Source organism: Achroia grisella, unplaced genomic scaffold, assembly GCF_030625045.1.
Source record: "Achroia grisella isolate CSIRO2021 unplaced genomic scaffold, CSIRO_AGI_Agris_v1 utg780, whole genome shotgun sequence".
NCBI classification, from domain to species: Eukaryota; Metazoa; Arthropoda; class Insecta; order Lepidoptera; family Pyralidae; genus Achroia; species Achroia grisella.
In genome coordinates this window covers 4,709,994-4,736,980 of record NW_026713020.1, presented here as the reverse complement: position 1 = coordinate 4,736,980, position 26,987 = coordinate 4,709,994, and the positions used below count along the sequence as shown (strand labels likewise).

At 30.9% G+C, this 26,987-nt stretch overlaps 2 protein-coding genes across 3 annotated transcripts in view; one reads left to right on the top strand and one right to left on the bottom strand.

Moving 5' to 3' along the window:
- The window catches only part of LOC131850949 (5'-3' exonuclease PLD3-like), a 46,893-nt gene extending 45,595 nt beyond the window's left edge, over nucleotides 1-1,298 (top strand). For both annotated transcript variants that reach the window (XM_059201367.1, XM_059201368.1), the window contains exons 10-11: nucleotides 71-236; nucleotides 798-1,298. In XM_059201367.1, the coding sequence (XP_059057350.1) occupies nucleotides 71-236; nucleotides 798-1,073 (442 nt within the window). In that variant the 3' untranslated portion in view covers nucleotides 1,074-1,298. The remainder of the gene's footprint in view (nucleotides 1-70; nucleotides 237-797) is intronic.
- Nucleotides 1,299-3,610: 2,312 nt separating this feature from the next.
- LOC131850955 (structural maintenance of chromosomes protein 3) lies at nucleotides 3,611-25,636 on the bottom strand. Its single transcript, XM_059201373.1, has 23 exons — nucleotides 25,529-25,636; nucleotides 25,294-25,408; nucleotides 24,281-24,420; nucleotides 23,317-23,475; nucleotides 22,736-22,861; nucleotides 22,472-22,639; nucleotides 21,833-21,924; nucleotides 21,332-21,485; nucleotides 20,313-20,542; nucleotides 18,784-18,993; nucleotides 18,341-18,440; nucleotides 18,032-18,178; nucleotides 17,610-17,768; nucleotides 17,097-17,255; nucleotides 16,013-16,224; nucleotides 15,436-15,598; nucleotides 14,851-15,014; nucleotides 14,439-14,646; nucleotides 13,869-14,045; nucleotides 13,322-13,458; nucleotides 8,746-8,926; nucleotides 5,428-5,610; nucleotides 3,611-4,912 (listed from the first exon to the last, which is right to left on the bottom strand). Exons 1-23 carry the CDS (start codon nucleotides 25,541-25,543, stop codon nucleotides 4,700-4,702), a joined length of 3,612 nt encoding a protein of 1,203 aa, XP_059057356.1. The 5' UTR covers nucleotides 25,544-25,636; the 3' UTR covers nucleotides 3,611-4,699.
- Nucleotides 25,637-26,987: the final 1,351 nt, after the last annotated feature.

Sequence of the window (26,987 nt, the reverse complement as noted above, 5' to 3'; positions counted from 1 at the left end):
ACATACACTTAACTAAGCCACGAAGCTCGCTCGTCCAGGTGCTTACTAATGATTGAATATGAATTTACAGATTCTGGCCAAAGATCGACGACGCGATTCGCAAAGCGGCTCTGGAGCATAAAGTTAAAGTGAAGATGCTAATCAGTTGGTGGAAGCATTCGCGTCCGTCGGAAGACTATTTCCTGCGCTCGCTCACTGCGCTCTCCAAGTCGTATCCCAGGGTCGATATACAAGTGGTAAGTTGATATAATTATCATTACATTAGGGGCATAGGAATGTAAGCTAATTGTTTGTTTCTGTTGGTAGGTACATAATTTTTCATGTTACTGCAATGGCCTGAGTGTACGTGAACAACACTATGGACATCATGTCATGTTTCATGTAATTATAGCAAGAGAAATACAATGCTCTCTTGCATTACCATTCCGTAAAACTAAGACATTATGCTACACCCTATAATTTCACTGTTTTACACCATTCAGTGGATACACTTTCTAGAGCACTATGGTGTCTGAAATGGTGTATGTGCAGTGACCTTATTGCATGTCAGGTCTAACTGAATAGACAATATTATTTGTATTATGTTTATATCACATACATATATGCTCTGATGTCTCATTTAAATGTCGAATGTCGACATCTAATATCATGTACTTGTGTCTTGTTTGTATAGGTTCCTAAGAGGATTTCCTTAAAAGTACAATTAATGGGCTATTACTTGTTTGTTAATTCCGATAATATAAGAAACTTGTATTTTCTTAAAAAAAATATTAAGAGACCTGATTTCATAATTTCAGAAACGGTTTTTAGTACCGTCGTCGCCTGAACAAGACAAAATACCATACGCTCGAGTAAACCACAACAAATACATGGTAACAGAGCGCACTGCGTATATAGGCACCTCGAACTGGTCCGGTGATTACTTCACTGACACAGCCGGGGTCGCGTTCGTTCTTCAAGAAGATCCACACGGAACATTCCAGAATGTTTCACAAGATATAAGACGAGAACTACAAGAGGTGTTCGAGAGGGATTGGACGTCCCCATACGCAGTGCCACTAATGAAGTTATAGCGTTCCTTTATTTAATATATGAAATAAAACTAATATGTAATATTGTAAAACTGCTAGTGGAACTCCAATTGACTTTTAAGATGTCTTTGCAGAATCTAATTATTTCTCGTATTTTGGGAATTGACAATTATTATTAATATTTAGTTATATTAAAAATTTGTATCTTACAATATAATGTATTGTAATTCAATTTTATTTAACAAACTATCGTTACCAAAAATATTTTATATGTTGTTTATGTGTATTTTTTATGTGTTTCGTTTACTTTTAATGTTTGCAGTGACAATATTTTTTTTGTGTTGTATTTATTAAACACAACTCTTACTAACCTCTGTAACAATAAAAAAAGGAAGTCACATCGATCTCGTCATTGTCAATAGTAAAAATCTGTAACGAATTTCATAATTGTCTTTGACTACCTTCATGTGCGGCAGTTTTGTAATAGAAATGGCCAGTGAGATAGAGAAGAGAGGATAATAGTATTCGCTCGTTCTTTTAAATTACTCTATACTTTTGCGGATGTCTTTCTCCGCAGAGACCTTTATACGTTATGCATCTTGGGATTACCGTGCACGAAGTTGTCACAAAATAGTATGAAATCATAATTGTTTTGTGTAAATATAGTACGAATTTGTGTGCTATGTTACTTATACTCGAACATTTGTGTTCAAAATAATGTACTGCTAAGTATGATATATTAAAAATTCATATGAATGAGAAATTCCTAATATATGCTAAATAAATGATAACATATCGACTGTATTTGAAAGCAAATTCTGCTGAACAATTTGATTTTATTTATACACTGTTATCTCATACTTTATATTTATACTCAATTATAACTTTGTGTTACTATCTAGAAATATGTGATTTAAAAAAAATATTTTCTAGTTTCAGGATGATGTATTTTACATTTTTTTTGTGAATGGAACAATTATATAAGAAAAAATAGTATTAATAGTTGTCTAAACAGCAAATAGATATATTTCGCTTTATACAGTATGACAGTGTGCCTTCAAATGTGTGATCTGAAAGGTTGGGGTGTGTGAGTTTAGATTTTATATCTTCCTAGTATTACCTAATTTCTTTGTAGTGTAAAATATTATGACTTATGTAACATTATTTTTTTTTTTTTACATATATGTGTGTGAAGTTTTATGAATTCAATTGTGTATATTATTTAAGAATCCGGATCTTTATAAATGTTCACTATGAGAATGAATTATTAGTCATATTAGTAAAGAGAGAAAATAAAGAAAACAATAAAGATATTCTATTCGACAGTCAGCAAAGATACATATCACATTTATTTTTAATTTGCAATGAATACCGTGAGTATTTATGTATGTTATTATAGTAATTTCTTACTATCTTAGGTGTCGGCAGTTTGTTCAACTAACCGGCAAATGCCTATCAATATTGACATTCGCTATTACTCCAGTCAGCGTGACCACAGCTAGTGCAACCTAGACGAAACGTTGAGAGGTAAATATTTTATTTACCATATAAATATTCGTGTTACGACCCGTATAACTGTTAATAATAAACATATATAATCATTACATATAGACATGAATAATTAATTAATTATTAAATTGAAATTATTTCTGATCCTAATTATTTCTGCATTAAGTCTGCAATATATATACAATTTTATGTATAAATGAATCAATAAATACATACACTATATTATTAGTATTCATTGCCAATAAAGTGCTTTATTGTAATTTTCAATGATAATAAATTTTGCATTATTTATTAGGTAATCAAAAATTTCTCTTTATTCTGATGAATTATAATTTTCGTTTGTAACTTGTAAAAGGAGGAGAAACTATTTAATGTGTATTTTTCTGATACTACCTTATTGCCAATCTTCAACAGTATTTGATGAATATTTTTTTATTGAAAAGGATTATTCCAGTGTTTATTATAAGAATATACTTGTTCTATAGAACAAATATTAAATGATAATGAACTCGTATATCTGGCAACATAATATATTTTTTTCTTATTTTAATATTATATACCATTGTAAATGTGCTATATATTGTACTTACGTAATGTTAATGTAGAACATTAAAAGCAATAGCATTCTCGAGTGGTGATCAAAAGATCACGTGATATTGGCATTTATGGACTTGTAAATAAATACTTTTGACTTCATAATTGTATAATTTTTTTTCTCCCTCATCCTTAAGAAAACAGTAAAGTAAAATCAATAATTTTCAAGCAGCATAAATTTATAAACCTTATAAATTACTATTGCATGTATTAGACTATTTTAACCTACTTTTTTCGTAACGAAAAAAATAGTAGGTACCTGCCATTTCATGGGAGTTTGATGCGAGTTATTTAACGCAATCCTTTGTTTAATAAATTACTCGACGATATATATGTAATATATATCTCGGAGGATTCTCCCTTTCTTGAGGACCGTAGGTATACGATTCCATACGATACTCACATTTTATGTGTGTACCTGTGCTGTGATTGTAGAAATAAAACAAGTTAATTATAAAAAAGTTAATTTTAATTCTGTCAAATTATTACATGTTAGCACCACTATGTACTCTAAAAAATATTTTAGTACCCAAGCCGAATAGTGTCGACTAAGTTGAAATGTGTAAATATGTTGCTGTTTTTAAAATAAAATAATATTCCATTTGCTTCTTTTTAATATAAATCAGTTTCTACTTTTACTATACATATTCTGTTTATTATTTGACTACTTCAGAACAAAAGAGGTTCTCAATGTGATATTTTCTTTGTATGTATGTTACCCATATATGATATCTGTGTAAACAATAAATAAACATAAGTGAATAATGCATATTATTGGCTCTATCTACCAAAATAATACAATAATGCCAAAAGTTCTTGTCACTATTCGCCTTGCGTATCGATTTTACATAGTGATGCCAATCATAATCATAGTTCATATAAACTTAGAAATCTTTACATTATTTTCTATTCAACAATTTATACTTCTAATCTTGTTTCATAGGTACAAAACCATACTTATTATTAAGGATATGGGACTGCCTGTACAAACCGAAAATAATTGTGTAAATTTATAATTATCCAATTAAGTAATAATTTTAATGTACCTGACATCTAAGTTACTCAGTGAGAAAATTTGAAATTTACGAGAAACTAATCACTTCACTTGAACTGCGATGATGTAATAACATTATTAACCAGATAATTTTACCTATGAAGATTGAATGTTTGCAAATACAATACAACTAGTTATCTTTAGATAAATCTTTATATTGTCAAAAATATAACAGTAACCTTAAAATTATGAATATAATTCTGTGTCGCTTTAATACAATGTCAACTGTATGTTTTATCTCATATTTAAATGTTACGTAAGGACCGTAGTCCCGGTCATTCTATTTATTGGTATGGTTTTGGTAAAGAAATTCCAATTAAATTATTACATAAATGTCTTAGCAAAAAAATGTATAATTTAAATATAAATTCCATAAAGTTAATATTGGAATACTAAACTAAAAATGTGAATAATCTTAATGGAAATTGACAACTTTCGAATAGCATATTCGAACTATAATAAGGCAGTTTCAACTCGAAACTAACTGTTTTTAATATAACATTAACTTCATTTACGCGTGAGTCGCACTATCCTCCACGAAGTCTCTGGCTTCCTCCTGCGTCACGCATTCCACGTGCGACACCTTGTTTCTGAACTTGACACCGTAGAATTTGTGCGCGTGTTCTAGTAACTCCGGTCTGAAGGTTGTGGTGATAAATTGAGCGGATGTTGAGAGCTCGTGGATCATATTCGCGATGGCTTTACGATGCTGGGCGTCTAGAGCCTGTGGACGAGATATTATAAATATCAGTCTATGGCATTGATATCGAAAATGTTCTGGACCTAGAATTGATATAGATCAATAGAGTTTAGAAATTTGAGAAAAATGTGGTATACTAGACTCTATCATATAAAAAACATTTATATTGTTTCTTCAAGTTTTAATTATAACATTTTCTGATAAAGGTTATGACAGATAATATAAATTTCAATCTTATAATTTATATAAGATTGAAATTTACCAAAATTCTATTGTCATAGATAATTAATCTATGACAATTGAATCTTTTTAAATTTTCAATATATGTATGTGTCCAATGAGTATTTTGTTATTGAATATATTTTAAGCGTTTTAATAAAGCATTATAATAAATGGTAGATTACTTCACTGCTTCTCCATATAAACCTTAAGTGTTCCAACATACTGTTCCGTAAGTAATTTTCGTAAAACGGGTACAAAATATTTCCAATGAAGGTTCTAAGAAAAAAACCTCTGTACCTAATGTTCTTGTAACAAACCTGATCGATTTCGTCGAACAAGTAGAACGGTGCAGGGTCACACTTCTGTATTGCGAATATGAGTGCTAGCGCGACGAGCGACTTCTGTCCGCCGGATAGTTGATTCATCTCTCGCATATCGCCTTCACCGCCGGTAAATGACACCTTGATACCGACGCCTGTGAACTGGTCTGCATTTGCTCGCTGAAATTATTACATTTCAATAATTAATAGTGACGACCTCGGTGGTCTAGTGGTTTAGCATACCGCGTTACTTCTGATGGTCACGGCTTCGATCTCTCGCATGGTACAGACATTTGTATTCACGAGTATGATTGTTGTATCTTTCTGGGTGTTTTGTATGTATATTTTGTATTTATTTATAAATAAAATTATCTGTATTCATATCAGTTGTCTAGTACCCATAAAACAAGCTCTGCTAACTTAGGACTAGATGGCGCTGTGTGAATTGTCCAGGGTATTATTATTAATAATAATATATCTTAGCCACTGTTCTCATATGAGGTTGAGTTGACAATGCCTTTAGTATTGTTAATTTGACGTCAGGTTTAACACTCAACACTCTTGTTAAATCCGTTTTACATTTAAAACCAATTACTAAGTTAATTTTTAGTTTGTTATCGGGATAGCTCTCAAAAATTTAATGATATTTTTTGCTATGAAATACTGCTCTCAGAAATATATTGGAAGAAAAAACTGCGATACGGTTAGTGATTTTCTACCTGATTCATAAATGTAATAATATAACTAAATATATAATTACGTAATACAGTGATTTTATTTAATAGAAATTGTATTAGTATACATATTGATAATTTTCACAGCTTTCATGCGGAGGATCTCTACAACATATTGGTAACCCTATTAACATTTGGCATTTAAAGTATTATTATTATAATTATTAGAGATTTTATTATATTATTATAACATTCTCATAAGAAAATATAAAATTCGTAATACAGTTTAAGTTACTACAACTCATATTGTTAATTAACGCGTTCTAACCGATATAATGGTTCAAAGTCAACGAGTTTGTGGCCCTCATTTAAAAGCCTAGGTTTAGGTCAATTAAGGACCAGTTTTCCTCAGTAGGTTATCGTTGCCAAGGTCAAGTTGGGCGAGTTTGTTCTTAGTATAAATTAGGGAAGGCAAATGTACAAAAGGGACACTTTATCTTACGATTTTTATTATCACAGTAAACAACTTTAGTGATACCATAGTTAATAAAGGTTGTACAGTAGACGACTTTTTCTCAAATATCGTTACGACGTAGGGCAGTTGGTTTTACTAGTGCAATACACGCTGTTTAAAAAAAAATTGTTTAATAATGAATTTCATATTTACAATCTCTAAAAGTAAAAGTTTGTGTTGGTTTCAGCTACAGTATTAACATATGAAAAAAAAAAAAAAAGCAAAATTACATAAAAAAATATCGATTACGCGACGTCTGGTAAGTGCTATTAAATTTAGCGACAGCAAATAAATAAAATTGACTTTAATTCGATTCTCGTTTTGAACAAAGTTGACCGATTTATTAGACGATTATTGCATTAAAAATGTTTGTAAAATTTTTATTATACTTTTGTATAAAGTTGCTAATATCAATAATTCAAAGTCGCCGCCCGTGAAAATTATGCGGCCCTGGCTACGTGCGTAGTTTCTAACCTTGCAGTGCCGAGTTTAATTCCCGGTAGTGCTTGATCTTTTTAGGGTTCCTATATTGATAAAAAAATTGTACCATTACCTTTGTTTAGAACTAATAAGGAAGTAAATCGTCTCTATTTATAAATAATCAATGAGCTGATTGATTATTTATAAATAGAGCGCGCGTATACTCACACACAATTAATAAGCAAAATCTATTATCAGCTGGGAATGTAACTTAAGTCAAGATGTTACAAGAAAACATGTTCTTTTTTTTTATAAAAAACAACATCATAGATAATTAGTTACTGTGTGCTATATAATAAAATAGCTTTATATAATAGCATTACACAGACACAGACCTTTCATATAGTACATATATGCTAAATTTATTATTAAAAAAAAAATTAATTATACTAACAATCTTCCATCTATTAAAGTACATATGTGCTAAATTTATTACAAGTATACAAATATAAAATTTTATACAAATTTTAATTATACTAACAATCTTCCTTCTATTAAATGAAATTGCTCATAACTAAGATACATAATATGTTTAAATTAAATCAGAATAATGTAGAGACAGTATATTTAATTCTTCTTTTTTATTTAATGTAACTAAATTTTGAAGTACTTTTTGTGCTTGATTTGTTAATGTTGTTAATACTTAATATAGAATAATTTAGTGTCTATATTTATACTTGTAACACTTTATATTTGTAAGTTATACTTCATACTTTGATATATCAATGACCACCTAATTATACCTACCTAGCAGACTGTACCAACCGATGTGCAAAATACACAAGAATTGATTATTCGGTGTTCGCTATCTAAAAATACGAGGCCTATTAATTATTCTGTGACAGGGCTAACAATGCATCTAATTAGGCATTGACATTGAAAATCGAATAGTAGATAAATGAATGTTAAACTTAACCGTCTTTCTATATTTATTTTTTAAAGTATGGGAAATCCCTTCCTTCAATCAAATATATGGTGACAATTATCATCATATAAGATATTTAACCCTTCAAACAAGAATACAACCCAGAACCCTTCATACACAGTATTTGTGATCAGTTACAAAGAAGCTAAAAATTGCAATTGTGGATGCCATTATTTCTTGACCCCATGGGATTTTCCAAAAATACTTTCTTAGTGAATAGTAATTTATATTAATATGTATATTAAATATCGGCCGTCTGACCTGCTTGTCTTATCTTGTGCTATCATGTTGTCAAAATTGTAAAAACAACAAAAATAAAAACAAAATTGCAGACCTGTCCTATTAATCGACTGATCTGTCAGACGATTGTCTGATACAGATTAGTCAAAGACACACATATCAATTTATAATTACACACACTCTTTGTATGAACTCAATTCAATTTTGTTTGTTTCGTGATATTATCCACTTTCACGTTGCATTTCATTAACATGCGTTCAATCATTTACTAGTTATAAAGTAGTAAACAAACAAACTTCCAAATTTATATATTAGTATAATATTATTTAGTTAAATAGTTATATTTTTTTGCCTTTATATAATATAATAATACACCGAAAGCATTTAATAATGTATATTTTTTTGTGTTTGTGAGTGTCGCAACAGATCGTTTTTTTCGAACCTTAGACCCATCACAGCTATGAATGCATACAATAACTTACATCAGCGTTGACTTCTTGCCCGTCGTCAGTCGCCACCCTCATAATGAGACTGCCCCGGCCCTGTGGCACTAACTTCTTGAAAACTTCTGTAAAGTTCTTGCTCACTTGCTTGAATGTAAACTGTATTGCTTCTAATTTTCTGTGTTCCAATGTTTCTATAAGTTCTCGAATTTTCTCTCCACTGTGAAAAGAAGAAAAAAAGACATAAATATAAACAACAACTAGATGACGTTACAACTTTTGATGGTTAGTGGTTAAAAAGGTAAATGCCTTGAAAGTAAAATAGAAACAATCTTTATTCAAATAGGTACTGAGCGAATAAAAAGGTACTGAGAAAACATGTTCTTGTTAAGAGTTGTGACCCTCATTACTAGAGGGGCTGGGGACATGAAACTATTCATTCTAGAGGAACAACTACAAAAACAACATAAATTTCTTCTATAGACGCTGGTGAAGATTTCATATGGCTGGACAGACCTTTTAAGACAAATTTGAATAGTCACATTTGTTAAGCAAATGTGACAATAGTCCGAAATGGAAAAAAAAATGAAATAAGCTCGGCTTTAACTTGCTGGCTGTATGGTCTCTGTAAAGGTTTTTATAATAATAATAGTTTACTTTAAAACAATAAAATTTCTTAGTCTTCGTTGAATATACCATAGTAAAATCGAATTATTTTTGGATTGAGTAAAATATGTTACTTTAAAGTATTTGTAAACATCACGTAGACTTAATGACAGACAATTTTGACTTACATAATTTCATAAAGAAATAAACCTACACATATATAATACGAGAAATACATAAAAAATATGTTGTAGACCTTTAAGAATGACTACTAACAGGTAAAGTACTCTACAGAATAATATTATAAAGGTCATCCTTATTATAATATTAAATGCGAAAATGTATTTATCTGGTACCTCTAAGAAACACAACAACTCACTAATCGTCATGTAGTACAGCGGATACATTTGGACGGGTAACAAGTAAGCGAAAGAAATCGCAGGTACGAACAAATAATTCATAAATAATGATTAATGCAAAACATACTTTTTTATCAATCATGGGGGAATCCTTAACACCAATACAATTAATGTCATTAGTTCAATGTGTATTTAGAGCACAATGTTAATCAACGGTGCCAAGATCTCATAGAGTAATTAGAAATAAGTTCAAGCGTCACACAAGTGTAGCTAATAGCAGTTTAAAACAAATGTATAAATATGAAAACGACACCGACACGCCTCAATTCGTTCAAAGCTGGCGCTCTACGATAACGAAAAAAAAATATAACCATGTATTTTAATTTGTTTCTGTTCATATTGTCGCATACGACTTTGGGGTATGCGAAAAGCATAGAGTCGCCAAATATAGAATACTCTAGCACCGTTACGAATGCAGTCAGTATGAGTGATTTCGCTCGTTTACTGAACAACCTTCAAGATATATTCAGTATATTGTCAACTGAAAATATTAACGAGATACAATCAAACTTGTCAGTGCCAGTACCGGAGGACGCTTATTTAAATATATCGCAATTGGCGTATAAATACGGATATCCGTTTGAAGAGCATACTGTTATTACTGATGATGGGTATATAATAAATTTTCATAGAATACCACACGGAAAAGACGGACAGAAGAACAATATTGTTGTGTTTCTAATGCACGGCATCACGGACTCATCTGATAGTTGGGTAATACAGGGACCCGATAAGGCCTTCAGTTATATACTAGCGGATTACGGATTCGATGTTTGGATGGGAAACGCTAGAGGCAACAAACATGCTCCAAAACATGTAAAACTTAATTCAACACAACCATCGTTTTGGGAGTTCACATGGGAAGAAATAGGAATATACGATACGACAAAAATGATCGACTACATATTAAACATAACGGGTAAAGAATACATGTATTATGTAGGACATTCTCAAGGTACAACATCATTCTATGCGTTGAATTCGCTGAGACCTGAATATAATGAGAAGATAAAAATGATGTTCTCTCTTGCACCTATAGCTTGGATGTCGCATGTCAGATCACCGTTAATAAGGATGCTGTCACCAGCGCACAACATACTGAACTATCTTCTGTCGAATTTCAACACGTATGTACCAAGTGCAACGTTTTTCAACAAGGTCTTAGCTTATGTGTGCAGTGTGTTGAACATAAAATGCAAGGATTATATAACTTTAATCGTAGGTGACGATTATAAGTCTATAAATGGCACAATGCTGTCCGTCATGTTAGGCCATACATTTAGTGCATCATCTACATTTCAATTTCTACATTACGGTCAATTGGTGCATTCGGAGAGATTCTGTCGTTACGATTTTGGTGCTGAACGCAATTTGAAGTTGTACGGTGATGTATTACCGCCCGATTATGAAGTTAGTAAAATAACTGTGCCTGTTGCATTGTTTTATAGTGATGAAGACTGGATATCTGATCCTGTTGATGTAAGTATATTGAGGAAACATTTACCAAATGTATTTATGTACGAATATCTGAAAGGTTACAATCATTTGGACTATTTATATGCTCCCGATTTAAAAGAAACTGTGATCTTGAAAATTATTGAACAAGTGTTACAGTTTGAAAATAGTGACAAAGTGAACTTTATTAAAAATACGGACAAAGTTGTGACTTACATCTAGAATAACATGTGTGATGCAGAATACAAAATATCCGGAGCGGTATCTAGGAATCTAGGATATGGTCATATGGGATTAAACGTAAATGTGACTCAATCAAAAATATGCACACCATCGAGATGTCAAGACCGTGGACTGGACATCAGATTATAATATAATAATTATAAATGTATAAATTAATTTTATTGTCAGTTCTAGCTTAAGTCATGGTAAATTTAATTAGGTTGGTAATATAGGATATGGTCATATGAGGTTAACAGTTTAATGTGACTAGATTAAAAATAACCATAACATCGAGATGTCATCAGATTATAGTATATTAATTATAAATGTACAAATTAATTTTAAGTTCTAGCTTAAATCATCGTAAAGTTAATGAAATAAGTTGTGTATTTTAAAGTGCCAAATACATAAACAGTTACGACATCCTGTAAGAAAATCAAGTAAACAGGGCTGACTTTTTTATGTGTAACTGAATGGCAAACAAGGTGACGGCAAGTGGCAATCGTCGCCTAAGACACAATTACACTAACACAGACACCATATCTTTCTTTCAAGCGAAACTCATCTTGCAATTGTACTTCAAACATGGATAAACGGTATCAAGGCCATTGCAAGGTTTCAATGTTGGCGGATTAATAGTGGACTGGTTGTAGAGATGATACAGAATATAATCAAGTGTGGAGCGAAAAAACGACGTTGCAACTCTACTATTGATTAGAAACCACAAATTATGTGTTAATTTATTCAAAGAACAATTTATCACAATTACAGTTTCGTTTTTTTTACAAAAAAATAAAAACTCCTTTTAATATATATTAATTATTACAGTATCCTATATATTTTTATATATATAAATTACTGTTTTATTATATAACATTTTTTTACAAGTGTATGTTTGTGCTTATGAATAGGCATGTGCAGGTCATGTCACTAAAAATATATGTAGATTACTAAGATTCATTCAACGTAAAAAATATTTGTGTATAATTTTATATTTATTAGATAGAGTTTAACTTACTTACAATACCGTAAAAATGCTAGAATGTCAGCTATCTTCCGCCATATGTCATGGTATATGGTGTATGGAATTGGTTTCCACCGTTGTAAAAACATGTATAATTGCACCCCAATGGGAATACAAAGAGTACAAAAGTTCTATCAAAACTAGCTAGGCTTGTAAATCTGTCCTGATGGGGTTGCAGAAGACTGTTTACGCATGTCCGTAACTCTGCCAATAGGTGAAGAGAAAGATCACCGCGGGGTTTTTAGCTGGTAAGAGTCCAGCAGTACCTGTTTATCCTCCCCTGGGGCGGGTATTCATGAGAATTTTCCCCACGTTAAACAAGTCTTGTAAACCTATAGTTCGTGTTCGTACTAATGACAGTTTATAACTATAACACTAATATTTATAAAGAATATAGATTATAAGACTTAGCATAAGTATAAAACTTATTTTCTTATACTCAAACTAAGAAATAAATTATTCTTAAAGTACACCTTTCCTTTAATTTCTACAATTCATATTTAAAAAATAGTTACATTTGTACATTGATAACCCAGTCTCACTTATTTCTGCCACCAAGCGGATTGCATCGTAGACCTCCAGAATAGCAACACATGGGGCATAAATTTAAACGTGATGTCCGTAGTGCTGTTCATGTTTATAGGCGACAGTTATCATTTAGCATCAGTTGGACCGTCAGCTTGCGTGAAAGAGTAACAAACATCCATCCATCCATCCACCATCTACACTCACAAACTTCCAGTTTACAATATTAGTTATTTTTTGTTTAATAAACCTAGAGACCTCACATAGGGTTTCAAACTAGTAGTAAAAATAGTAATAAATATACTTTGTATAATACATAATATACATAAAAAAAGAGTTTTAAGAACAAAATTAAAAACATTACCCAATGTCAAGTTCTTCTTTCCGTTTGTAAAGTTTTTCTTTTTGTTCTGAGAAGCTGATGAACTGATCCAAGGCTTTTTTGTTCACATGGTTGTACTTCTTCAGGTGCTGGTTTGCTTTCTCCAGTTCTTTGAATAACTGTATAAAATTGAGTTAATTTAAAATCAGCATCCTTAATCATCCTAATGCTACTTAATAGTTTATATTCACACATTTCAATTTTAAAATGTAAAATTACAAAAATTTTTAAAAGAGCAACACATACGTTTCACCTTTGCTCTTCTTGTGATGAGGTAGCTTTTGGAATGAGCGGTAGGTAAAAAAAATATGTCTGACTGTTCACACGTTCAAAAACTGTTCAAACATGTTAAATTAAAGTATATTTGAATAAAGAATTTTCTACTAGTTCTAAACAGGTAAAGTACCTATTGGCAATTCTACAATTTTAAAAATGAAATGTATATTGTTTTCTTAATAGACTACTGATCATCATTGGGGCATCGTTGGTGGAGGATATGATAAGCATAAATCACAAATGGTATTGTCACCTGTTTCAACGACATCTTTTGGTATTTGGAATGTAATTCGGGCGCATTAGGAAGCGTTCCCAGAGCCGCGATCTTATCTAGAGATTCCTGAATTTTTTCTTGTAACAACACTTCTTTAGAGGCCATCTTTTCCAATCCTTTAGCATCTTCCTCCATTTTGTCTTGGGCTTCTTTTTCCTAAAAAAATACTTATTATAATTACTTAACATTTCATAAAAATACTACAACTTTTTTTAAAGGATATAGAATGGGAGATAAGCTTACACACGAATTTAAAGTAGTAGCAGAAGCAACATTAGGGACGTCACAAAAAAGTGTGGCTTCCGTTTTATTTCTCATACGTAGTCATTTCTGAGAGCCAATTTGTTAAAATTTGTGCCCTATAATTTCATTACCACTATTTTCTTTTTTCAAATGGTTACACAACTTGGATAGCTGATAGTGGCAGAATTAGAGGACACAGTATATACATACATGTACAAAGTAACTAACAAGTAAAATTTATTATTTAATAATTGACAGATACATAACCCAAGGAATTGAACTAATCAACTAATTTAGAAATCTTACCTTGTTCCTCCACTTGTCTAATTCCAGCTTGAGCGCTTTCTCGTTCTTTACGGCGGCCTGCACCTTACGTTCCACTTCTTCTAGCTCCTTGTTGATCTGTCGAATCCTTTTCTCAGCTGCTGCTAGATCCGCTTTGCTGTTAGCTAGCCGCCGCTTGCGATCTTCTACAGAGATCTCTTGTAGAGCTTGAACTAATTCATCTTTACGTCTATTGAGTAAAGAGACCATTTAAGAGAAAAAGTATTTTTAATAATAATCGAATTTGTTATTAAAGAGGTTTTCATTAATAAGTGTGTGAGAGAGAGAGAGAGAGGGAGAGAAAGAGAGCTACCAATTACTGATAAACCGAACCTTTAACAATTGAATCGTTTAGAGAAGTTTACCAATATGTCAATTAAAATATAATATTTACCTTATTAAGTTGTTTGTAAGTAAATTCTCAAGTTTATTTTTAGTGGCCTCGAGATTCATCCTAGCGCTGAACGCCTCTTTATTCTCTTGCGTGAGGCGCCGTATAGCGTCGTTCAACTCGTCCACTTTCCCTTGATCAGCAGTTGACAGTTGTTCCATTAGTTCCTATATACGACATTAATATTATTATTGAGTATTATACATTGAGTTATAAATATTTTGAGTATTGTAGCCTAATGGTACTATAGTACTAACCCTAGGGGGGCTTAGTTATTGGAATTGTTATTGTTAATAGTTATTGGAATCTGGCGAAATAAAAACTATGTGTCCATTTATATTTCTAAATCACTCTTCAATGATGAACTAATTATAGGATGGGAGGTGATTATCAAATGAATTGGGAATAGTGATCCCGCGGTCCCACCTTGGAGAGCATCGCAATTAATTCCTGGTGAATTCGCCACGATGGGCTAACTGACATGACTGCTGTTTATCATATCATTTGCAACAAAAAAAACCAAATAAATCCGAGATAAAACGATAGATGTCAAATCATCTTTTAAATATTGTTATATTATTGGTATACCTGATGCAGTTCAGATTCCAGACCCTCCTTGGTTGCCTGCATGGCCTCTAAACTTGAACGGCATTGTGCTAAAGACCGTTCCTTAGGTCCCCTGAACCGTTCTATGGATCCCAACTCTTCTTTCATTAAACGTATATCGGCTTTCACTTTATCAAATATGTCTCTGGAAGATTGTTGTTTTATTAATATAATTATTTATTATGTAGCTTTATACACAGGAAAGTTAACTCAGTATTACTGATATAAACTATAAGTAGTATCACATAAAAAAAAATCATTACATGTTTTATGGTTTATAGCATATATATGGTTATGGTTTATACATAAACATCAACATCACTACAAACATGACGTTATTATGTGACACCACTAATGTATACCTGAAGACTTATGTATACATGTAATTTCACAACCTTAGCATCCTTCAAGCGAAATACAGCTTACTGCGGCAAGCAAGCTGCTTGGCGGCTGAAATAGGTAATAATGAGGTACAAAGGCAAACTACTAGCAAGTCCTCGCTATTAAAAGTTAAAAGACATGTCAGTTGCGAAGATACTAAACTTATTAATGAACTCACTTCGCTTTTCCTTGCTTAGTTTCTGTTCTCTGCATCTCAGAAACAATGCTGTTAATGCTCGTTTCAGTTTTGCCCAACTCTTGCCTGAGCGTGCTTAATTCTTGCTCGAGTGCAGTTATCTGTTCCATAAGTTCGGAACGAGTTTTTTGCATCTCCAAACGTGACCGCGACTGATTGAAGTAACCACCTGTGAGGGACCCTTTGGATGATACCTACAAATTGTAAGGTATTTTTAATTTTTGTAGATAAACGAAAACAGTGCAATGTCTGTTTATGTGTGTATATAGGGGAAGTATGGCCGAAAACTGTTAAGCTACTGCGATTGACATAAAAGAATAAAGTATATGTTAATTTTCAAAATTGGATGTGCAATAGACTAAAACGGCAATCATATGTAAGGACTTAATTTACAGATTTAGTTTACTTGTTCAGTGAAAGTGATGTCAAAATCAAGCTGAATATATAACTATTTTTAATCAATATTATATATCTACATATCTTATATATATAGATGATTACAACTTATAGATTACATAGAAATACACATATAATCTATGGAGATATTTGAAAAAATTTAATTTTTTTGAATCTTGGTTATAAACTTTCTAGTTACAAATTTTCAATTTTTCATGATTTTTTCATTTGAACCTATTATAAATCATTATCTTCTTCCTTATCCCATTTATTTGGGGTCGGCATAATGTTTTCAATTCATCAGACAACTATTCTTCAACCTCTCCGACACCGGCGCCACTTTTATACTTATTATATGAGAGTCATCTCTTTATTTATACTCCATTAATATATTTTTTTTATATCATATTTCATAAAAAAAATCCAATTAATATAAATATATATATACGGCCTACCTCTGCCCTTTATAACCATCGATATATAAATAATACGTTACATTTGTAATATACCATCCTTAAAATATTCTCTTCATTCCTACGCTTTACATGCCCATACCATGACAGACGACTACTCTTCAACCTCTCTGACACCGGCGCCACTTTTATACTTATTATATGAAAGTTAAAACTTCTTAAAATTAACTTCTTAAAATTAACTTCTGTTCAGTTACCTGATCTCCCTCTAAAGTTACACAGTCGAGGTGGAATTGTTTGCCGAGTTCTGTGGCGCATTCCAAGTTCCTGCAGATGAGTGTCTTTCCAAATATATATTTCATAGCTTTGGCGTACTTTAGATCGTACTTCAGCTTTTGTACCATAGCTATAGCATTCTGTAATTGTAATTATTAATTAATGAACATTATATCGTCCATCTGTCTGCTAAAATCCATACTAATATTGTACCTTTTCACGACTAAACAAGGAAAGGATCTTGATAAAATTTGAAGCAAGTTCAGATTGTATCAAGAGGGCGAACATAGTTTGACTATTCGACGGCCTCGATGGTCTAGTGGTTTAGCGCACCAACAAAGATTTGTACTCATGAGTATGATTGTTTGTATCGGTCTGGGTGTTTTCTATGTATTTACAAAAAAAAAAATAGTATTTATACCACTTTGCTTAGCATGGGACAAGACGGCGTTGTGTGAATTGTCCAAGGATATTATTAAATTATTACTACTCACATTGTCATTAGGATAAACCATGTCTCGTACTTGTAACCGATTAAGTGGCATAAACGTGACTTCTCCAGGGAGGCTCTGTCGGTTCATTTCCTTCAATATCTTTGTGCCCACTGTGTCTGACTCCACTATATGATGGAATAACCTATTGCCAGCTGTTACCTGTTTATCAACGGTGAAAGTTATTATTTGAAGCGAGAGTAGAAGGTCAGCGAAGGTTTTAGTAAATTTGATCATAGAATCTTAAATTTTTATATATCATTTTTAAATGTAAAAAATATGAACTTCTTTGATGGAGAACTGTATAGAAAACTGCTTTAGATTATATGTTCCAGAGGACAATTATATAATAAATAAATATATAAATAAAAACTTTAAAAAAATAAACATATTCAATTAATATCCTACCAAGTATTTAGATTTACCTCAACAGCAGTGTAAATAGTCTTATCGCAAGTAAAATTCTCAATAACAGGGCCATAATATTGGGTAGCTATTTTGGCCCACTCCCCACCTCTCTCTTGGAATGTCTCTAGTACTTTACGTACACTGTCTCTTCCATTTAATATTGGCTGTAAGAAAAACGTAAACAAACCAAATGTAGAAAATTGACATAGGTCAAAACTTATAAGAATAATGAGCATGAGTGGAATTTTTAATCACATACGATCCATAACAAAATACTTATATTTATTATTATAAAAAATAATACATAATTATAAATTGGATACTACCTTTCCAGCCATAGAACGAAGAGCCTGGTCAGCTTTGGATAAGTCTTCTTTCAATGACGACAAATTTTGGGTCAATGTAGTTTCCTTACGCCATAGTTCACTGTTAAAAACACATTACTACAAAATTGCATCAAGTAAAAAATTTTAAAATCAAATCTAATTAAATTTATATAATCAAAATATCTTAATATTATGAACTCATCATCAAATCATTATTTCGTTGTTTTTTGTCATATAATAACATGATATAAATATATACAGATAAAGAGCTTTTATCATGAGGAAAGTAAACTCTGAGGTGCATTGGTTTGAAAAAAATCTGTCACTGTTAGAAAGGTATATAACTGCAGAGTGACATTAGCTACATATTCAAAATTTATAAAATTATAATTAGCTGGGCGAAGCCGGGGCATGTTACTAGTCTAAATTAGAACCTTACTCACTTTCTAACACTTTGTTCTTGGTCCTTCCTCTTCTTGCACTCATAATACTGCTTGTTGTGTTCATCAATAGCCACACGTTGCCGCTCCATTTCTTTTGTCATATCTTCTATTCTCTTCTCCAGTTCGGTCAGTTTTGTGGCATCGCGACGTAGGTCTTCACGTAATTTGTTCTCGTGGTCCTTCTTGTCTTTTATTTGTTTGCTTAGAGACCTTAGGAAATACCGTGATGCGTATTAATGATTGTTTAAGCGAAAGCTTAAAAAATGAACTATGCTAGATACATAAATATTTTGGGAAGCGAATTTATAAATTAAATAGATGGCTGGAAGGTTAGTAGTTTCACTGGCTACTAGTAGTCTGGACTATACACGCACAATGGCACAGACAAGAAGCTAAATGCGGACAAAAGTCTGACTAATATTAAGATTGCTTACAGAAATCAGTTCTTGTATAAATTCAGTCTAGTACAAATTTGTTTATTAGTGTCACTTAGGGTACATATAATCATAAAAGTACAGCCCTAAACAGGATTTTTTTCCCCTAAAATAAAGATAATCTAAGTTACTCCTTATTACATCAAGACAGACAAAAATTGCAAAAATTATTATTCTGGTGTATGTACCGTATTAATATTCATATGCACGTAGTAAAAAACGGTTATTTCAATATTACAAACAGACACTCTAATTTTATTTATATGTATAGATTAGATAACGTTGTTGCTACACATAAATGTGATTCTAACATAAAAACTAGAGGAAAATTTAAATACTTCCGTATTTAACATTGTTTATATTGTTAACTGACCCGGTTAACAATATAAATAACAAATATGATTACTAACATGAATAATTTTGTGGTAAACCACATTGAGACAGCTCCTGACCATGGCTAGTGCAACCTAGTCGAAACGTCGCGAGAGGTGACCTTTGTTTACCATGAAATGATTCCATTTAAGACCCAGTTAACAATATAAATATTTACATGTACTTACGTTTAGTAAATATATATTATTTATGACATAGGTTTAATTTACTTATTGATTAAATTTGCACCGCCTACAGTTTCTCTACACAACCTGTGGTTGACTGGTAGAAAATGCCGTAAGGCGTTAAGTCCGCCATATGTACTTTTACCTTGGTATTTTGTGCATTGAAGTTATATAAATATATAAAAATAAATAAAATAAATATTAAATACCAGGGATGTTAAGGAGCTCCGTAACCGTAACCGAAACTATCGGATATCCGATATAATAAAATATCCGTAACCGTAACCGAATCCGAAATAAGTTTCGGATAATATCAGATACGGACGGAGCCTAATTGAGACATGTTATGTAACCATTTTATTAGCTATTTGTATTTTACTTTTGAAATTCTTAAAAAAATATTATCAGTAACCGAAATTATCCGAAACTAACGGATAATCCGAAATAATTTCATATCCGCATCCGTATCCGTATCCGGTATAATAATCATTCCTATATCCGAAATTTCATATCTATAACATCCCTGTTAAATACATACTTCAATTCCTTTTCAATCCAGCGATCTCTGTCTTGTTTTGAAGTAAACTGCGTTCCTCTGCCTTGTTTCGCATACAGTTCCTGTCTCTTCTGCTGGTTCAATGCCAGTGCTCTGGTGCACTCCTCCTCACGAGCTTTCATTTCTTCATACTTCGGCTTCAGCTCTTCTAATTCGCGTTCCTTTTCAGAAATCTGTTGTCTCAGCCGTGTTAATTCAGTTTCGGCGCGTTCCTGTCAAATATGATTTTTGCCTTTGTGTATTTAAATACTGCAATTCAATATTATACATTAAAAATAAATTGTTACTTAGTAACAAATGTAGTAGTACAAAATAACAGTAATTTTATTTTTCTAATAGTTATGATGAGATAAAACTTATAATTTGCATGTTTTAGTTTGCTTGTTACAAAGAATTCATATAAAAATGGAATTAAGAATAATGTAGTTCACTAATAAAAAAGTAACTTAAGAATAATGGTTCGTTAGCTCATATGTATGTATTTCTTATTTATTCACAAACCCGATTTAATTCTGAAGAATGATTTATGAAATATACTAAATCACGTCTTTTACTTGTATGTCATGACGCCTGTCTCCCATTGGGGTAGACAAAGTCAATGGAACACTAAATGCTACGATTCATACATACATCTTTTACTTTCTCTACATTCATCAAACTCATATTGCTGACAGACTTTTTTATATTTAACTAGCTACCGTCCCAGCTTCACATTAAATCATTCACTCTAAAAACTGCATTATAATCCGTTGCGTAGTTTAAAAGATCTAAGTGAACAGACAGCGAAAGCGACTTTATATTATAAAAAAAATATAATTTATTATTACTCTCACTTCTTAATTTTTTAAAAATTATATAGTTGTATCAAAACATACTTTCACTTAAGTCACCAGAGTAAACTTACTAATTTTCACACCATTATTGCGTTGTTGCCCAGCAGGATTTATAACTTCTATTATATAAAAACAATACGAAAAAATTATAACTAATTAAAAGAATACCTTGGACTTATTATCTCCATCCACATCATCTGTTAAATCCTTTATGCCAAGCTCAAGTTTAGTTTTCTCTCTTAACAACTGCTGTTGTTCTGTGGACAGTATGTCTTTCTCTTCTCGAGCAGCTGCAACATCTTTGCGAGCTTCTTTCAATTTCCTATGCAAATAATACTGAACTGAGTACTCATTGACTATGAATTTGATGGAAATTATAAAAAATAAAAGTTGTAATATAAAATTACATTAGAAGGCAAATTGAATTAATTTTATTTATATTTGAATTTTTATTGAAACTTATTAATTAACATTTAAAAAAATAAGAGAATATTAAAATGTTATATGAAATTTATGTTAAAACTTCTGTTTGTTTGACATTCTTAAATGAGTATACACAAAATTTATTGTTGTATTAAACAAAACTAATAATTTTAATAAATCAGATAATTTATGATTTGATGGTTAGCTTGACTTAGGTATAACAATTTTTAATAATAATAAATATACCTGTTGGCCTCTCTAACATGCTCTTGAGCTTCCCTCACCATATCAGCGTAATGTTGTTGTTCTTTGCCACTGTTTGAGCGCATTTTTTCTAACTAAAATAGGATTTCAATTTAAATAAAATAAGAAGAGTTAAATTACATCAATAAAGTTAAACATTAGGATCATCTCTAATTTAAGTCCTACGAATTTAATTATTTATGACCCACCCACGAGTTTATCACGGTTGATTACATTTGAGAGACTCGCACTTCCTGAATAAAAGAACCGATGCCTAGTTAGAAAGTTATCAAACATGTCTCATTTATATCCATAGTAGACTTAATTTGTCACGCTATAAATTATTATTTGTGATACTTAAGCACTTTACAGTTGACGGCCTCGGTAGTCTAGTGATTTAGCACACCATCTTCCTTTCCGATGGATGCAGGTTTGGTTCCTCGCACGGTACAGACAAATTGTAGTCCAAAGTATGATTGTTTGTATTGATCTGGGTGATTTCTATGTATATTATGTATGTATTTTCCAAAAAAATATATCAATGCATTTATATCAGTTGTCTAGTACCCATAACACAAGTTCTGCTTAGCTTGGAACAAGATGGCGCTGTAAATTATCCTAAGATATTATTATTAATATTACCTCTTCAAGTTTTCTCTTGTTCTCCCTGTGTTCTGTGTCGTGTATGATGAATTCGAGCACTCGCCGAGAGCGATCCCATTTTTGATATTCTTTTAATTCCTCTTTCTCTTCTTCCAATGTCTTTAGGCGCTCTTCAATAGTTTGTAAGAATTCATTGATTTTCTCGACCTATAATGAAATATGATTAAAGTAAGAGTAATCACTTTGTGATTTATATAGTTTTTGAGATAATAAACCAAAATATTCTTTCCATTAATGTCTTACCTTTCCTACTGTTTCTTTTAGTATAGTAACAGACTCCTCTCTTCTCTCATCATATACTCGAGTTCCAGCTACTTCTCGCAATAATTTCAATCTATGTGAATCAGGAGCTATGGCCATTTGGTTAATCTGTAAAAGTTATTAAATTGCTTAAGTCTTTAAAAATAGGTATATAAATGACTACATACAATTTATAAATAATGACAGTAATTAATATTTTAAATATAATTGCTACTGCTATGGAATATTGAATGCCAAGGGAAATTAGAAAAAAGGGAAATAGGCCATCCATGAACAATAGTTTATGAATTAGGTTAGGTTAGTCAAATCATAATTTATTATTATAACTTGGGGTAGACAAAAATACGATTGATTAGTAATAATAACACTAATTCTCCTATATCCTATCACTTAGAGGCTGCAACCACTAAAGCCACATTCATTTTTACACCAAACACATATCTCACGGTATGAAAACCCTCTGAATGTGTCCTAAATCATATTTATGTAATTTTGTAAAGTATCTCAAAGATATACTAGATACCATTTATAAAAATTAAGGATATTTTGTAAATAAAACAAACCTTTCCCTGTTTAACAATGTAGTATGGATTTGAGTTGGATAATCCAGCACTCTCTAGTAGATTCAGGACTTCGGAACGCGGCACCACCTTTTTGTTAAGGAAAAACTGGTCCTTTTTTGATCCAATAACTCGTCGGAGAAAAATTTCATCTTTTTCAATCTGCAATCATTTATAACAAACACTTATTATTGATTATGATTAAGGAATTCACTTTAATTTTACTTTACAACCCAATTTTATAAATAATAATTTATAGAATTAATTATAAGGAATATAACACTAACAATAAATTAACATATATATTAATGTAAACAATTTTTTGAGAATTATATAATACAGATGCATACAAAATATTATAAAAACTGAATGTTTTGTAGTACTATTTGTTTTTTACATTTTAATTATAATAATTACAGTGAAAATTTGTAAAAATTGTAAAATAATTTTATCATAAACTACACAGTTGACAGAATCTTGAAACAGAATACAATGGCTCCAGCAATTTTTGTATGTATTCTATATTCTAGTATTGCGATATGCAATTTTGAATAAATAAAATCAACAGCTGGCTTTATCTCGTTTAAGCAAGGTTTGTCTTAGTGAGATTAAACTATAATTTGATAACAATTTGAACTTGAGAAAATAACTTTTGTTATGGAATGGAACAGAGCAAATATTTAGGCTTATGTTACAAAATCAAATCTCTTACTTTATAACATTCATATAGATTTTGATATAGACAATTTTAGTCCAGGATACAATTGTGATATATGTATGATACAATGTATGATGATGGCTGGCTAGGGCTAGGGACTAATGAAAGAAAATTACATACTGTGTCTACCCAAAGTAATGGCATAGAGGCAATGATAATACAAATAGAGCAGAGAATTATGTCAATTTATGTCTAAAATATCAGAATAATTTATTGTCATAGATAAACATAAGTTTTATCAATACTTACAGGAATTCTGTTATCAGAGTTGTCAAAAATGATTTCCACAAAGGCTGATATAACCCTGGGGCCAGTGCCTTCGTGGAGCAATGCTAACCGTTGTTCAGGTCTCAGATGGGAGAATTCATCGCTCAGTACAAACTGTATAGCTGAAAAATCAATACAATGTGATGTGTATGTTTGATAGTTTTTGGAACAAAATAAGTGCTATTGAGTAGCATATCTTAATAAATGACTAATAATTATTAGGTAAAATAGGGATCCAATTTTAATGCTGTTTTGAAGTCCTTTCAGGACTGCATTGAATATAATACAAAACAATTTGTTATATGTTGTACATATGATGCAAATATGTGAAAGTTTGTATCATATCTACGATGATTTTTATGGACAGTAAATTGTTGAAATAATGATGGTTCACCAATATACAGTCCATAACAGAACAAAGGTTTCCTTTTTGGCAGCTTTAACTTAGATATTGTTAAATAAAACATGAAAGCAATGAAATTACTATTGTCATGTGTTTATGTTTAGATATTTGGTAAACTGTATGAGTTCAAAATAGAAAAAGTAGAAATGCTAATATTCACAATAGTTAATGAGTAAGTAATTTATATTAAACAAACCTTTTTTTTTAAATAAAAGAGTATACATCCATATTAAATTCACTCTGTGGTTTAATTTATAAACAAGTCACATGAAAGTCATGAAATGTTTGCCTGTAGTTGTTCTTTAATATAATCTAAAGCTAAACATGTACTATTTTATTGATATAATACTATACCTCCAATTGAGGTGATTATTTGTAAAAAGAAAAGCTTATAATGATATCAATAACATTAGGAAATTAACCATTAAAGTTTTAAGTAATAACTACTGTTTATGACCCTATAGCAAGTACCATGGTACAGCTATCTACAATATAATATGTTCTCTACTTTTTCTTTGGTACTCATACAGAAATGAGACATGAGATCCCTAAATGTAAATACATTTTTACACCAAATAAAGTAGATACTAACCATGAAAGAAGTTACTTTTTCCTGATCCATTGCGGCCAACTACAACGTTGTGGCGTTTGTCAAATGGTTCCACCACAATTTGTTCGCGGTAACTCTTAAAACCCTGAATAATTACCTGTAAAAACAATAACATTTGCACGTAGATTCCATACCACACTAGAACAATAAGTAACACTTCTACAAGACATATATGTTACTTAATAGTTTCTATAATAAAAAACACAAATAAATTTACCTGTTTTATATGCATTTTCAGACAATTACTTATAGAAATGAAAGTTTATTTACGACAAAATCTGAGCGCCATTTCCAGTTGTCACTAATTTTATTTTTAATAAGTTTGTGTTGTGGCTATGATAATTGGATACTAGTTGTTTCGCCATTATTGTCATATAACTAAGATGCAGTTAATCGTCACAAGATCAGTGTTGCCAGGTCGTCACTCGACTTTGGGCTAGATTTGAATAAATTGCCTATTTGCCCTAGTCATTATTTTATAATTAAGTACTTTCGTCTGTAAAACATATTATTTGAGTAATATTTTCCTTTATTCAAATGTTTTTTCGCATAGAGTCTGTTATATTTTTTATTGAACTACAATAGATAAATAAAATATTTATTTTGAATTTTGAATACCCATATTTTGAAGACTTATGCATTACTAAATTTGTTTATTCCTAAATATATACTACATAATGGTAGTATACATCACATACATGGGCATGACTCATAAGATCTATGGGGTTCGAACCCGCAAACAAAGAAAGAGAAACTACTACAACACTAAGTTCGTTAACAATTTTAGTAGTTCCGTTTTTTTTTTAAACAGATCTATTTTTAATATTATTACTTAAGAAAAATAAACTGGGATTCCATGAAGTCAGTCGCTAATTTCATTAATATGCGGGTGTAGGATATATTCTTAGAAACACTTTACTGTTAATAACAAACACAAACTTTGGAAAAATAAAAACGACGGAAAAATATGAAATTAAAAATTTGTACTGATGTTTACTAGTGCTAAAATAATGTTTATTGTATATACAAATAAATTAAATTAAAGTGTCTGTTTGTAATTTCAACTTAACATCTTTTCACTAAATATATATGAATATATAGGGCATCTACATAAAAAAAATATTTTTAATATTTTTTTGGTCTGTTTGTCTGTTTGTTATTGCTAATCTCGGAACCTAATCTCGGCTGAACCGATTTTGACGGGATATCTAAAGTAATAAAGATAACTTAGACTATTTTTATTTTATTTTATTTATTATATTAAAAAAAAAGTAAAAGTCGACGTTGCAGGTAACTAAAGTAATAATATAATTTAGACTATTTAAATTATTGGTATTATATTAAAAAAAAGTAAAACAAATTTATCTAGGTAGTCGCGGATAACAGCAAAAAAATGTTTTTATAATTAATCTTAGTCATAATAAATTGTATGTTTTTTCAATTGAACTGTTTGTGCAGTCCATTAAATATTAACACTTAAAAATGTAATAATAATAATTCCAAATATCACGGGTAGGTCCTAGTTACGATATCAATGCTTGTATCTATGCGATAATTTTGTCACTGTATTATTTTCCCGTTTGTATTTTAATTTTTCTACATTACAAGAATTTAAGTATATCTTTTGCCATTGGGTGACCCGAAGTGAAAGTAAGTAGGTAAGTAATTATTTAATT

Excerpts from the sequence above, each read along its gene's own strand:
- LOC131850955 (XM_059201373.1), bottom strand. Across the intron at positions 18,441-18,783 it reads CAAGAACAAAGTGTTAGAAA|TGAACTATGGCGTAAGGAAA; the intron begins GTGAGTAAGGTT and ends TGTTTTTAACAG. Across the intron at positions 15,015-15,435 it reads TGGAATCTGAACTGCATCAG|GAACTAATGGAACAACTGTC; the intron begins GTATACCAATAA and ends TGTCGTATATAG.